Source organism: Orcinus orca, chromosome 8 (assembly GCF_937001465.1).
Source record: "Orcinus orca chromosome 8, mOrcOrc1.1, whole genome shotgun sequence".
Taxonomy (NCBI): Eukaryota; Metazoa; Chordata; class Mammalia; order Artiodactyla; family Delphinidae; genus Orcinus; species Orcinus orca.
The window spans coordinates 26,627,893-26,644,163 of record NC_064566.1 but is presented as its reverse complement, the minus strand read 5'-3'; the positions used below and the strand labels follow the sequence as shown (position 1 = coordinate 26,644,163).

Sequence of the window (16,271 nt, the reverse complement as noted above, 5' to 3'; positions counted from 1 at the left end):
ATTGAGAGTTCTATATAAACTGCTTACATATATAAAGAATGGCTAAAGAAACAGTAAAAATGGTAACAAGGAGTATCTTAAAAATGGGGGAGGGAGAGGGTAGTTCCAAAAAGAAAATTGTCCATAGCAATAGCTACAATAGACAAAAAAGGTAAAGATTTAAAAGTGTCCCAGAAATTAGACAATTAGAAAGTCATTGGTGACTTTGAGACCAGTCTCAGTGGAATCATAGGGGCAGCTCATTTGGACTTTGATATTAAAGAAAAATTGATGTTCTGTTGTTTCTATCCATTAGGCTTCATTCTACCCCTTGGGGGCATTAATGAACAAGTGTAATTCCATTTCCATATGACAGCCCATCAAATATTTGAAGCCAGCTATCTTGCATCCCTTGGGTCTCTTTTTCTTCAAGGAAAATATTCATTTCTCATGCTTTCAAGTCCCTTCACCATCCTGGTCACTCCATTCAGAAGACGCTTTAGTTTGTGTAAATCCCCAAATGAAATATATTGTTGTCAGTCTGGTCGAGTACCATAGAATAGAATAGGACAATCATCTCTCTCAACCTAGGAATTAGACTATTAATTCAGGCCAAAACTACATTTGCTTTTTGGCAGTTCTGTCACATGATTATCATTTTTGCATGCCCAGTGTTATGAGGATTCATTAAATAGATTAATTAAATGCTTATTGTACAACTCAAAATTTTTTCACAGAATTGGTGATTTTCAGCTTGAAGAGCTGAATTATTTTTTACTTTTTTTGCTAATCCCTCAATAGGTGATCTTCTTCCCATGAGTTTTTGCTGCCCCATAGGAATCTTTGAAAAAGTAGGGTTGATAAGTATTATAGCGTGTGCGTGTGTGTGTGTGTGTGTGTGTGTGTGTGTGTGTGTGTCTATGATGGGACGTGTTTTCAGGCAAACTACAGTAGATCTGACTGATTTACAAGACAAGATAGATTTTTGTTTGTTGTTTTTCCCTTAATTTATTCTACAAATATTTACTGTGTACTGTGTGCCCAGTACTAGCGATATAACAGTAAGATGCGTTCTCTGCCATGAGGAAATTTTTGCTTGGTGGGGAAATTTTGATAATGTGTATGAAATGCTAGTATAGGAGTTAACAGGATGCTCTAGGGCACTCTGATCATCTCACCCAGGCTTGAGGAAAGCTTCTCCGAAGATGGGGTTACCTAATCTGGGTCTGGGAGGATTTGAGGGAATTAGCTAGCCAAAGAGGTGAAGTAATCTATGCAAAGGTCCTGAGTTAAGATGCAGTATGGCTACTAGAGATAGTAATTTAAGATATGAGTGTAGATAAGACCAGTAGGGATTGTGACCTACTAGAGAATGGACTTGAGGATATGGGGAGGGGGAAGGGTAAGCTGTGACAAAGCGAGAGAGTTGCATGGATATATATACACTACCAAACGTAAAATAGATAGCTAGTGGGAAGCAGCCGCATAGCACAGGGAGATCAGCTCTGTGCTTTGTGACCACCTAGAGGGGTGGGATAGGGAGGGTGGGAAGGAGGGAGACGCAAGACGGAAGAGATATGGGAACATATGTATATGTATAACTGATTCACTTTGTTATAAAGCAGAAACTAACAGACCATTGTAAAAGCAATTATACTCCAATAAAGATGTAAAAAAAAAAAAAGTCAAAACCCTTACTCATTTAAGAAGTTCCTGTGCAGCAACGAAGACCCAACACAGCCAAAATAATAAATAAATAAATTTATTAAAAAAAGAAGTAGGTAAGAAAAGGGGAACTTTGCCATTTAGTTTAGTTGTTTTACCTCTTCATTAATGAGAAATCACTCAATATTTTTTGTTATCTACAAGTGAATATCCATAGTTTATGCAGTACTTATCTGTATATTTTATTCCCTACTGAGTATTATAATACGTGTCCTCAATTTTACAAATAATTATTTTTATTTTTCTAGTTAAATAGTTTAGGTTTATTTTTTTCTTTACTGAAAAGTTGTTAAATGACAATCGTGTACATTTTAAAGGGAAAACAATAATCATGTACATTATTACAACAAGTATTTTTATTTTTGCACATTAAACCCTCCTCTTTGGCCACAACCATGCAGAGCCTGTAGACCATGCTAAAGGATTTAATTCTTTCTGCGAGGAGCAATGAGAAAACACTGAAAGGTTTTAAGTAGGGAAGTGACATGATCAGGTTTGTATTTTGAAAAGCTCACTGCTAAATTGAAGGAGGATTTGAGTGGATGCAAAGAAGTAAGAGGAAATTGCAATCATCTAGGAAAGAGTTGTTGGTAGCAAAGCTAGGGGAGAGACGTTGTCGTGGAGCGAAGTGAACAATTCCAAAGATACTTTGAAAATAAATTTAACAGAATTTTAGGCATGGGGAGAAGGGTGTATTGGTGAGAGAGAGAGAGAGAGAGAGAGAGAGAGAGAAGAGGTATTAAGAGTAAATCCTAATTTTCTAAAAACAGAAGGAGGACCACATTTGATGGAAGAAAATAATGAGTTTCTGAGTTCGGCCTTGGACACGTGGGAGTTGAGGCACTTTCGTGCTTCTGTATTTAATAGTAACAAAAGTCTGAAAGTGGCATGAAAAGTCCATAGTGGGGGAATGACTAAGTATTGTAAATCAATTCTTTTTTTTTTTTTTTTTTGCGGTACACGGGCCTCTCACTGTTGTGGCCTCTCCCGTTGCGGAGCACGGGCTCCGGACGCGCAGGCTCAGCGGCCATGGCTCACGGGCCCAGCCGCTCCGCGGCATGTGGGATCTTCCCGGACCGGGGCACGAACCCGTGTCCCCTGCATCGGCAGGGGGACTCTCAACCACTGCGGCACCAGGGAAGCCCCAATTCTTTTTTTAAACATGACTTTCTAAAGTTTAACAGAGACAAATTCTTATTTATATAAAATGAGTATTTTTTCCATTGTCATAGCTGTAATGATCCTTAGGCAGTGCTGGTCATCTCATCCACTTGTCTCTGCTGGCTTTTCCACCTGTTGACTGTAAACCATGCAGAGGTGTTGAAAGCATTTTTCTTTTCCTTTGTGCACAAAAACTTTCATAAAATGCTCCTAAATCCTAATCAAGCCCATTTTGTGTCTTTTAGACTTATAGATTTTAACTTTGTGGTAGGTAGTATTAAAGAACTGGCTATGTTCTTTAATATATAAAATTAATCTTCATGTAAATCTACTATACTTTTGATCGTGGATTTGCTCTAATATTCTGTGCTGAAAAGGTTTACATACAAGCTACCACATGGTATTTTAGTTACGCCATAGGAAATTGTTTTCATAAACCACCTTTACTGAATTATAATTTACATACAATAAAATAGACCCATTTTAAGTATATATTTTAGTGAGTTTTTACAAATGTATATACTCAGGTAATCACACAACAATCAAGATATAAAACATTTCCATCATCCCCCCCAAACATCCTCATGCCCAAAATGTTCCCTGGCCCCCAAGCACCTAACATCTTTCTATCACTAGAGTTTAGTTCTGCTTTCTTTAGAATACCACGTGAAGGCAATCTTACCATACACACTTTTTGTGTCTGGCTTTTTTCACTTAGCTTAGTGATTTTGAGATTCATCTATGTTGTTGCCTATATATCAGTAGTCCAGTTATTTTGTTATTGAGTATTATTTCATTTGTGAATGTACCATTTGTTTTTCCATTCACTGGTTGATGGACATTTAAGTTACTTCCAGGTTTTTGTCTGTTACAAAAAAAAAACTGTCCAAGATATGTGTATTGCAAGTATTTTCTCTCTGTAGCTTGCCTTTTCATCTTCTTATTGGTGTCTTTTCAAAAGAAAATATTTAAAATATTTATGCACTTCAAGTTATCCATTTTTTTCTATTGTGGCACATGCTTTCCTGTCTTATTTAAGAAATATTTGTCTACTCCAAGGTTACAAAAATTTTCCCTGTTTTTTCCTAGTAGTTTTATTGTTTTACCTTCTATTTTTAGTTTTGTGATTCATTTCAGCATAATATTTGAGTAGTAGTATGAGATAAGATTGAAATTTTCTTGTTTGCTTGTTTCTTTTTGCTTTTTTTTCCCCAATTGAAGTATAGCTGATTTTCAATGTCGTGTTAGTTTCAGTTGTACAGCAAAGTGATCCAGATATATATATATGTATACATACTTTTTTAGATTCTTTTCCATTATAGGTTATTACAAGCTATTGAATATAGTTTCCTGTGCTATACAGTAGGTCCTTGTTGTGTATCTATTTTATATATAGTAGTATGTATCTGTTAATCCCAAACTCCTAATTTATCCCTCTTCCCCCCACCTGCAAATTTTTTTTCTTTTTTGATTGAGTGTAGTATGAGGTAAGATTGAGGTTTTTGTTGGTTTTTGCATATGAGTATCCAGTTATTCCAAGATCATTTGTTGAAAAAGAATTATTTCTCCACCTTTGTCAAGAATCAGTTATGTGGGTTTATTTCTGGTCTCTCTATTCTTTTACATTCATTTATATTTATAGCCTTTGGTCAAATCTATATTGCATGGATTGTTACAGCTTTATAATAAGTCTTAAAATCAGATGGTATGTCTTCCAACTGTGATCTTTTTCAAATTCATTTGGTTACCTAGGACCTTTGAATTTCTATGTAAATTTAGAATTAGCTTGTCAGTTTCTCCAAAAAGCTTACTGGGGCTTACATTGACATTACATTAAATGTATAGATTAATATGGAAAGATTTGAGTCTTCCATCCCATGACCATGATATATCACTCCATTTATTTAGGTTTTTTTATACTTACTCTCAGAATGTTTTATACTTTTCAATTCGGAGCTAGTTCATGCACATATTTTGTTAAATTTATTCAAAATATTTCATGGTTTTGGAATCAATTAAAATGGAATTTATAAAATTTTAGTTTCTAATGTTTGTTACTAGTTTGTAGAGGAACAATGATTTTTATATATTGACTTTACATGCTACAACCCTGATAGACTTGGCTTGTTAGTCCTACTAGCTTTTTGGTAGATTGCTTAAGATTTCCTACATATGTGATAATGTTTGCAAATAAAGACTGTTTTACGTCATCTTTTCCAATCTATATGCCTTTCATTTCTTTTTCATCGTTTATTATATGCTTCAGACCTGAGCAATATTGATTACAAGTGGTGAGAGTGGATACACTTTCTTTGTTCCTAATATCAGGAAGAAAGCATTCCATCTTACCATTCTGTTACCTGTAAGTTTATTATAGATACCATTTATCAGGTTGCAGAGGTTTCATTTTATTCCTAATTTGCCAAGAGTTTGTATTATGAATTATTGTTGAATTTTGTCAAATTTTTTTTTTGTCTATTGAAATGATCATATGGTTTTACTTTTTTAATATGTCATTATGGTACAGTGATTTTTATTTATTTATTTATTTTTTATTTTGGTGGGTTTTTTTTTTTACATCTTTATTAGAGTCTAATTGCTTTACAATGGTGTGTTAGTTTCTGCTTTATAACAAAGTGAATCAGTTATACATATACATATGTTCCCGTATCTCTTCCCTCTTGCGTCTCCCTCCCTCTCAACCTCCCTATCCCACTCCTCCAGGCGGTCACAAAGCACCGAGCTGATCTCCCTGTGCTATGCGTTTGTTTCCCACTAGCTATCTACCTTACGTTTGGTAGTGTATATATGTCCATGCCTCTCTCTCGCTTTGTCGCAGCTTACCCTTCCCCCTCCCCATATCCTCAGGTTCATTCTCTAGTAGGTCTGTGTCTTTATTCCTGTCTTGTCCCTAGGTTCTTCATGACATTTTTTTTTCTTAAATTCCATATATAAGTGTTAGCATACGGTATTTGTCTTTCTCTTTCTGACTTACCTCACTCTGTATGACAGACTCTAGGTCCATCCACCTCATTACAAATAGCTCAATTTCGTTTCTTTTTATGGCTGAGTAATATTCCATTGTATATATGTGCCACATCTTCTTTATCCATTCATCCGATGATGGACACTTAGGTCGCTTCCGTCTCCTGGCTATTGTAAATAGTGCTGCAATGAACGTTTTGGTACATGACTCTTTTTGAATTATGGTTTTCTCAGGGTATATGCGCAGTAGTGGGATTGCTGGGTCATATGGTAGTTCTATTTGTAGTTTTTTAAGGAACCTCCATACTGTTCTCCATAGTGGCTGTACCAAATCACATTCCCACCAGCAGTGCAAGAGTGTTCCCTTTTCTCCACACCCTCTCCAGCATTTATTGTTTGTAGATTTTTTGATGATGGCCATTCTGACTGGTGTGAGATGATATCTCATTGTAGTTTTGATTTGCATTTCTCTAATGATTAATGATGTTGAGCATTCTTTCATGTGTTTGTTGGCAGTCTGTATATCTTCTTTGGAGAAATGTCTATTTAGGTCTTCTGCCCATTTTTGGATTGCGTTGTTTGTTTTTTTCTAATTGAGCTGCATGAGCTGCTTATAAATTTTGGAGATTAATCCTTTGTCAGTTGCTTCATTTGCAAATATTTTCTCCCATTCTGAGGGTTGTCTTTTGGTCTTGTTTATGGTTTCCTTTGCTATGCAAAAGCTTTTAAGTTGCATTAGGTCCCATTTGTTTATTTTTGTTTTTATTTCCATTTCTCTAGGAGGTGGGTCAAAAAGGATCTTGCTGTGATTTATGTCATAGAGTGTTCTGCCTATGTTTTCCTCTAAGAGTTTGATAGTTTCTGGCCTTACATTTAGGTCTTTAATCCACTTTGAGCTTATTTTTGTGTATGGTGTTAGGGAGTGATCTAATCTCATACTTTTACATGTACCTGTCCAGTTTTCCCAGCAGCACTTATTGAAGAGGCTGTCCTTTCCCCACTGTACATTCCTGCCTCCTTTATCAAAGATAACGTGACTATATGTGTGTGGGTTTATCTCTGGGCTTTCTGTAGTGTTCCATTGATCTATATTTCTGTTTTTGTGCCAGTACCATACTGTCTTGATTACTGTAGCTTTGTAGTATAGTCTGAAGTCAGGGAGCCTGATTCCTCCAGCTCCGTTTTTCTTTCTCAAGATTGTTTTGGCTATTTGGGGTCTTTTGTGTTTCCATACAAATTGTGAAATTTTTTGTTCTAGTTCTGTGAAAAATGCCAGTGGTAGTTTGATAGGGATTGCATTGAATCTGTAGGTTGCTTTGGGTAGTAGAGTCATTTTCACAATGTTGATTCTTCCAATCCAAGAACATGGTATATCTCTCCATCTATTTGTATCATCCTTAATTTCTTTCATCAGTGTCTTATACTTTTCTGCATACTGGTCTTTTGTCTCCTTGGGTAGGTTTATTCCTAGATATTTTATTCTTTTTGTTGGAATGGTAAATGGGAGTGTTTTCTTGATTTCATTTTCAGATTTTTAATCATTAGTGGATAGGAATGCCAGAGATTTCTGTGGATTAATTTTGTATCCTGCTACTTTCCCAAATTCATTGATTAGCTCTAGTAGTTTCCTGGTAGCATCTTTAGCATTCTCTATGTATAGTATCATGTCATCTGCAAACAGTGACAGTTTTACTTCTTCTTTTTCAATTTGGATTCCTTTTATTTCCTTTTCTTCTCTGATTGCTCTGGCTAAAACTTCCAAAACTATGTTGAATAAGAGTGGTGAGAGTGGGCAACCTTGTCTTGTTCCTGATCTTAGTGGAAATTCTTTCAGTTTTTCACCATTGAGGACGATGTTGGCTGTGGGTTTGTCATATATGGCCTTTATTATGTTGAGGAAACTTCCCTCTGTGCCTACTTTCTGCAGGGTTTTTATCATAAATGGGTGTTGAATTTTGTCGAAAGCTTTCTCTGCATCTATTGAGATGATCATATGGTTTTTCCCCTTCAATTTGTTAATATGGTGTATCACATTGATTGATTTGCATATATTGAAGAATCCTTGGATTCCTGGAATAAACTGCACTTGATCATGGTGTATGATCCTTTTAATGTGCTGTTGGATTCTGTTTGCTTGTAGTTTGTTGAGGATTTTTGTATCTATGTTCATCAGTTATATTGGCCTGTAGTTTTCTTTGTGACATCCTTGCCTGGTTTTGGTATCAAGGTGATGGTGGCCTTGTAGAATGAGTTTGGGAGTGTTCCTCCCTCTGCTATATTTTGGAAGAGTTTGAGAAGCATAAGTGTTAACTCTTCTCTAAATGTTTGATAGAATTCGCCTGTGAAGCAATCTGGTCCTGGGCTTTTGTTTGTTGGAAGATTTTTAATCACAGTTTCAATTTCATTACTTGTGATTTTGTCTGTTCATATTTTCTATTTCTTCCTGATTCAGTCTTGGCAGGTTGTGCATTTCTAAGAATTTGTCCATTTCTTCCAGGTTGTCCAGGTTATTGGCATATAGTTGCTTGCAGTAACCTCTCATGATCCTTTGTATTTCTGCAGTGTCAGTTGTTACTTCTCCTTTTTCATTTCTAATTCTATTGATTTCAGTCTTCTCCCTTTTTTTCGTGATGAGTCTCACTAATGGTTTATCAATTTTGTTTATCTTCTCAAAGAACCAGCTTTTAGTTTTATTGATCTTTGCTATCGTTTCCTTCATTTCTTTTTCATTTATTTCTGCTCTGATCTTTATGATTTCTTTCCTTCTGCTAACTTTGGGGTTTTTTTGTTCTTCTTTCTCTAATTGCTTTAGGTGTAAGGTTAGTTTGTTTATTCGAGACGTTTCCTGTTTCTTAGGGTAGGATTGTATTGCTATAAACTTCCCTCTTAGAGCTGCTTTTGTTGTATCCCATAGGTTTTGGGTCCTCGTGTCTCCATTGTCATTTGTTTCTAGGTATTTTTTGATTTCCTCTTTGATCTCTTCAGTGATCACCTCGTTATTAAGCAGTGTATTATTTAGGCTCCATGTGTTTGTATTTTTTACAGATCTTTTCCTGTAATTGATATCTAGTCTCATAGTGTTATGGTCGGAAAAGATACTTCATACAATTTCAGTTTTCTTAAATTTACCAAGGCTTGATTTGTGACCCAAGATATGATCTATTCTGGAGAATGTTTCATGAGCACTTGAGAAAAATGTGTATTCTGTTGTTTTTGGATGGAATGTCCTATAAATATCAATTAAGTCCATCTTGTTTAATGTATCATTTAAAGCTTGTGTTTCCTTATTTATTTTCATTTTGTATGATCTGTCCATTGGTGAAAGTGGGGTGTTAAAGTCCCCTACTATGAATGTGTTACTGTTGATTTCCCCTTTTATGGCTGTTAGCATTTGCCTTATGTATTGAGGTGCTCCTATGTTGGGTGCATAAATATTTAAAATTTTTATATCTTCTTCTTGGATCGATCCCTTGATCGTTATGTAGTGTCCTTTGTCTCTTCTTATAGTCTGTATTTTAAAGTCTATTTTGTCTAATATGAGAATTGCTACTCCAGCTTTCTTTTGGTTTCCATTTGCATGGAATGTCTTTTTACATCCCCTTACTTTCAGTCTGCATGTGTCTCTAGGTCTGAAGTGGGTCTCTTGTACACAGCATATATATGGGTCTTGTTTTTGTATCCATTCAGCCAATCTGTGTCTTTTGGTGGGAGCATTTAGTCCATTTACATTTAAGGTAATATCGATATGTATATTCCTATTCCCATTTTCTTAATTGTTTTGGGTTCATTATTGTAGGTCTTTTCCTTCTCCTGTGTTTCTTGCCTAGAGAAGTTCCTTTAGCATTTGTCATAATGCTGGTTTGGTGGTACTGAACTCTCTCAGCTTCTGCTTGTCTGTAAAGGTTTTAATTTCTCCATCAAATCTGAATGAGATCCTTGCTGGGTAGAGTAATCTTGGTTGAAGGTTCTTCTACTTCATCACTTTAAATATGTCCTGCCAGTCCCTTCTGGCTTGCAGAGTTTCTGCTGAAAGATCAGCTGTTAACCTTATGGGGATTCCCTTGTGTGTTATTTGTTGTTTTCCCTTGCTGCTTTTAATATGTTTTCTTTGTATTTAATTTTTGACAGTTTGATTAATATATGTCTTGGCGTGTTTCTCCTTGAATTTATCCTGTATGGGACTCTCTGTGCTTCCTGGACTTGATTAACTATTTCCTTTCCCATATTAGGGAAGTTTTCAACTATAATCTCTTCAAATATTTTCTCAGTCCCTTTCTTTTTCTCTTCTTTTTCTGAAACCCCTATAATTCAAATGTTGGTGCGTTTAATATTGTCCCAGAGGTATCTGAGACTGTCCTCAGTTCTTTTCATTCTTTTTTCTTTATTCTGCTCTGCAGTAGTTATTTCCACTATTTTATCTTCCAGGTCACTTATCCGTTCTTCTGCCTCAGTTATTCTGCTATTGATCCCATCTAGAGTATTTTTAATTTCATTTATTGTGTTGTTCATCGTTGCTTGTTTCATCTTTAGTTTTTCTAGGTCCTTGTTAAATGTTTCTTGCATTTTGTCTATTCTATTTCCAAGATTTTGGATCATCTTTACTATCATTATTCTGAATTCTTTTTCAGATAGAGTGCCTATTTCCGCTTCATTTGTTAGGTCTATCTTGCTCCTTCATCTGCTCTGTTTTTCTGTATTCTCATTTTGCTTATCTTACTGTGTTTGGGGTCTCCTTTTTGCAGGCCGCAGGTTCGTAGTTCCCGTTGTTTTTGTTGTCTGTCCCCAGTGGCTAAAGTTGGTTCAGTGGGTTGTGTAAGCTTCCTGGTGGAGGGGACTAGTGCCTGTGTTCTGGTGGATGAGGCTGAATCTTGTCTTTCTGGTGGGCAGGTCCGCGTCTCGTGGTGTGTTTTGGGGTGTCTGTGGACTTATTATGATTTTAGGCAGCCTCTCTGCTAATGGGTGGGGTTGTGTTTCTGTCTTGCTTGTTGTTTGGCATAGGGTGTTGAGCACTGTAGCTTGCTGGTTGTTGAGTGAAGCTGGGTGCTGGTGTTGAGATGGAGGTCTCTGGGAGTTTTTTGCTGTTTGATATTACGTGGATCTGGGAGGTTTCTTGTGGACCAGTGTCCTGAAGTTGGCTTTCCCACCTCAGAGGCACAGGACTGACTCCTCTGGCTGCAGCACCAAGAGCCTTTCATCCACACGGCTCAGAATAAAAGGGAGCAAAAGTAGAAAGAAAGAATTAGTAGAAGTAGGAAGGAAGAAAGAAAATGAACGAAAGAAAGAAAGGGAGGGAGTGAGGAAGGAAGGAGGGAAGGAAGGAAAAAAGAAAGAAGATAAAGTTAAATAAAATAAAGATAAAATATAATAAAGTTCTTAAAATAAAAAATAATTATTAAGAAAAAAATTAAAACACAAAATGGACGGATAGAACCCTAGGACAAATGGTGGAAGCAAAACTACACAGACAAAATCACACACAGAAGCATACACACTCACAAAAATAGGAAAAGGGGAAAAAATCATAAATCTTGCTCTCAAAGTCCACCTCCTCCATTTAGGGTGATTCATTGTCTAAAGGAGGGAAGGAAGGAAGGAAAGAAAGAATGAAAGAAAGAAGATAAAGTAAAATAAAATAAAGTTATTAAAATATTAAGAAAAAAATAAAAAAAAAAAACAACGGACAGGTAGAACCCTAGGACAAATGGTGGAAGCAAAGCTACACAGACAAAATCACAGACAGAAGCATACACACTCACAAAAAGAGGAAAAGGGGAAAAAAAATCATAAATCTTGCTCTCAGAGTCCACCTCCTCAGTTTGGGATGGTTCGTTGTCTATTCATGTATTGCACAGATGCAGGATACATCAAGTTGATTGTGGATCTTTAATCTGCTGCTTCTGAGGCTGCTGGGAGAGATTTCCCTTTCTCTTCTTTGTTCTCACAGCTCCCAGGGGCTCAGATATGGATTTGGACCCACCTCTGCGTGTAGGTCGCCGGAGGGCGTCTGTTCTTCGCTCAGACAGGACGGGGTTAAAGGAGCAGCTGCTTCGGGGACTCTGGCTCACTCAGGCCAGGGGTGGGGGGAGAGAGGGGCACAGAGTGTGGGGCGAGCATGTGCGTTTTCCCGGGGAAGTTGTCCCTGGATCCCGGGACCCTGGCAGTGGCGGGCTGCCCAGGCTCCCCGGAAGGGGGGGTGTGGATAGTGACCTGTGCTCGCACACAGGCTTCTTGGTGGCGGCGGCAGCAGCCTTAGCGTCTCATGCCCATCTCTGGGGTTCGCGCTTTTAGCCGTGGCTCGCACCCGTCTCTGGAGCTCCTTTAAGCAGCGCTCTTAATCCCCGCTCCACACGCACCAGGAAACAAAGAGGGAAGAAAAAGTCTCTTGCCTCTTCGGCAGGTCCAGACTTTTCACCGGACTCCCTCCTGGCTAGCCGTGGTGCACTAACCCCCTGCAGGCTGTGTTCCCGCCACCAACCCCAGTCCTCTCCCTGCGCTCTGACAGAAGCTCAAGCCTCAGCTCGCAGCTCTGCCCGCCCCGGCGGGTGAGCAGACAAGCCTCTCGGGCTGGTGAGTGCGGGTCGGCACTGATCCTCTGTGTGGGAATCTCTCCGCTTTGCCCTCCGCACCCCTGTTGCTGAGCTCTCCTCCGAGACTTCGAAGCTTTCCCCCTCCATCACCCACAGTCTCCGTTCGCGAAGGGACTTCTAGTGTGTGGAAACCTTTCCTCCTTCACAGCTCCCTCCCACTGGTGCAGGTCTCGTCTCTGTCCTTTTGTCTCTGTTTATTCTTTTTTCTTTTGCCCTACCCAGGTACGTGGGGGAGTTTCTTGCCTTTTTGGAGGTCTGAGGTCTTCTGCCAGCGTTCAGTAGGTGTTCTGTAGGAGTTGTTCCACGTGTAGATGTATTTCTGGTGTATCTGTGGGGAGGAAGGTGATCTCCGCGTCTTACTCTTCCACCATCTTCCCTTCATCCTCCGGTACAGTGATTTTTAAAATAAAAAACCAACTTGGCATATCTGTGATAAACCCCACTTAATCGTAGTATATCATATTATTCTTTCTTATATACTAATGAGTTTTGGTTGGATATTTTAGAAATTATTTTCATAAATGTTCATGAGGCATATTAGTCTGTAGCTTTCTTTTCCTGTGATGTCTTGACCTAGTTTTGGTATCAAAGTAATTATGGCATTATAAAATGAGTTCTGAAGTATTTCTTTCCAGTTTTTCCTTTTTTCTGAAAGATTACTTGTAAGATTGGTATAATTTCATCCTTAAATGGGCTAGTTTTTCTTTCAGTTTTATTGAGATATAATTGACATACAGCACTGTTTAAGTTTAAGGTGCACAGCACAATCATTAGACTTAATACGTCATGAAATGATTAGCACAATAAGTTTAGTGGACATTCATGATCTCATGTAGATACAAAATTAAAGTAATAGAAAAAAATTTTTTTCCTTGTGTTGAGAACTCATAGGATTTATGCTCTTAGCAATTTTCATATATAACATACAGCAGTGTTGATTTTATTTATCATGTTGTAAATTACATCCCCAGTACTTATTTATCTTATAAGTAGAAGTTTGAAACTTTTGACTGCCTTCATCCAATTCCCCCTACCCCTACTCTCCACCTCTGTTAACCACAAATCTAACACTAAGTGTTTAATTCTTGTGACATGAAAATAATGAGGTGTGAGTTTACAACTGGTTGGTAGGGAATATAGCCATTTTAGAGGTGCAGTACCTGAGAAAATCTTAGTAAAGAAAAAACCAAATCTCTGATTTTTTAATATAATCATACATAACCTTCTAAATTTTATGGATATCAGAGGTGGTGTAGTAGATGGTGAATGATTTTGGAATCAGAAAGACTCTATTAAAAGTACCTACTTCCCATTGACTATCTAGATAAGTATTTTAGCCTATCTAACTGTACCTTAGGAAGACATAGTTATTGCCCCACCTCATAGACTTGTTTTAAGGAGAAAAGAATATAAAAACATCCTACCATAAATATCCTAGTATATGGTAGGATTCTGACTATAATTTTTTTTCTTTCTTACAGAAGAGGATAAATATAATATTTATTCTCCTTTGCTCTTCAAGTATTTCCTGGCAGAAGGAATTGTCACTGGACATACTTTGTTAGTTGCATCTGCAAAAGAAGACCCTGCTGACATTTTACAGGTATAGAGTATACTAATTCAATATTGCATTTTGAATATTTCACAAAAAATATTGTTTATATATATGTAAATAAGATTTGTATATGTACAAACTATATTTAAATACATTAATGGGACCACACACATATTTTTTTCTCTTAAAGAGAAGTATCAAATTTATTTGAATATATAATCGCATTTTAAAATTAGTTCTTGGACAGTTTTTTAAACTAAAATTTATGTCACAGTGAGGAAATATTAATAAGCTATTTAAAACTGACAATAAACAAAATTACTATTAAGTAATGATATGAGCACTTTATAAGCTATTAAAAAATCTAGGTAAAGAAAAACAACTGCAGAATATTGTCAGATATTATATTACCAGTATTCCAAAGGTGTAAGTCAGAAGAAAGATAGAGAAATTAGAAGTACTCATTTATTAAAGTTATTTTGTTTTGAGAATTCCAGAAAGTATCCCCTTCCAAGAAATAAGCAATAATACTAAAATATGTGTTTGAAATAGTATATCTTTTTTATGCCAAAGCATATTTTTCACCTCAGAGAAGACAATTCTGACTTTTAGAATTCTTAACTTCTTTGTACAGAACAGGAACTCACTTTTAAGCCATTATTTGATTAGAATTCATAATCTAAAATCATTTTCTCTCAGAGGGTGTTTTCATTTCACTGTGTAGTTTGCAAAATGACAAATGACTAAGTCATTTATAAAAAATTTGTAGAATAATAAATACTAATTTACAATAACTATCAACAGACACCAACAAATTTCTACACCCACACATAAAAATTACTATAATACTGAGGTCAAAACTAACATGATTCTTTCATATGGGTCAGACTTTATTAAATTTTAAAAAGTCCAAAAAGAAAACCTTTGTATAATTTTCCAAATGATTTCCTTCTGGTTGAAGAGCCTGTTTTCCTTTATTCTTATTTCTGCTATTAATCTTTTGTAATATTTTCTTGATGTTTTTGTTTTTTCTTTTGTTCCTTTTCCCTGGCCTTAATCATTTTGGACAGTTTCTGAACAGTACTGTACTTGCTAGAAGCAGTGGAGTAAAGGCCAAAATCATTGTTGTAAAGAAGCTATATAGGTTCTTCACAGCCCATTCCACAACATACCGAGCCTAAGATTTTTTATCAGACATCTTTATAGCCATATAGGAAATGTTCACCAAGCCATAGACAGGAAGACCTATATATGCTTTTTTTTTTTTGCGGTACGCGGGCCTCACTATTGTGGCCTCTTCCGTTGTGGAGCACAGGCTCCAGACGCGCAGGCTCAGTGGCCATGGCTCACGGGCCTAGCCACTCTGCGGCATGTGGGATCTTCCCGGACCGGGGCACGAACCCGTGTCCCCTGCATCGGCAGGCGGACTCTCAACCACTGCGCCACCAGGGAAGCCCTATATATGCTTTTTTAAATAAAGTGTTTTATTTTTCCTTCTTCCCTCCTCCAACCTAGGTAACTGATGTTAAAGCCTATAGTATACTTCCACATTTTGCCTTAGAGAACTACATTTTTTTATTTGAAAACTAATCCCTGATGCCTTTCTTAGGTACCTTGATCTGTACAAGTTAGTACTAAAAAAATTTCAGTGTACTTTACATGTCCTTCTTTGGATTATGTGAAGGATTTTAAAATTATAAAAGAAATATTATCTTTTCATCAGGGTTTCTTAAAATAGCTAGTCATATATGCAAGTAATTAGATTCTGCAAACCTTTATTCATAGAGGAGTTTTATAATGTAGTAGAAAAATATAAAACTAGAGTCAAAAAACATAGACTCTTATTAAATTTGTCCTTATGACCAAAGTAGATTAATAAGGACCAGACTAGTCATCATGCCTGAAACAACTAAAAAACAGGACAAAATATATGAAACAACTGTCTTCAAAACTTTGATCATCACACAGTAAAGGACAGTGATTCCTGAGTTATGCAAAATAAACAAGGTAAGTCCTATAACTTCCCTAGCTTCCTGCATACAAAGTGTCCAGGCCATAGTGCAGGGAGGAAGAGCCCAGGATAAGACAATCTTAGGTGACAGAGCTAGGAATGTGGAATTACAACCTCGTTATTGTCTTCATCTGGAGCCAAGTATGGTTTAAGGAGATATGTATGGGTGCCAAGTAAGCAAGGGGTGGTCTTCTGATAGTTAATTCTATGTGTCAATTTGACCAAGCCACAGGGTGCCCAGAAATTTGATCAGACATTATTCTGAGTG

The 16,271-nt window shown here is 36.9% G+C and overlaps 1 protein-coding gene across 2 annotated transcripts in view; it reads left to right on the top strand.

The window, feature by feature from the left end:
• ELP4 (elongator acetyltransferase complex subunit 4) overlaps positions 1 to 16,271 on the top strand; it is a 243,473-nt gene that overhangs the window by 23,171 nt on the left and 204,031 nt on the right. For both annotated transcript variants that reach the window (XM_049714242.1, XM_004263959.3), the window contains exon 3: positions 13,919 to 14,040. In XM_049714242.1, coding sequence (XP_049570199.1) covers positions 13,919 to 14,040 — 122 coding nt within the window. The remainder of the gene's footprint in view (positions 1 to 13,918; positions 14,041 to 16,271) is intronic.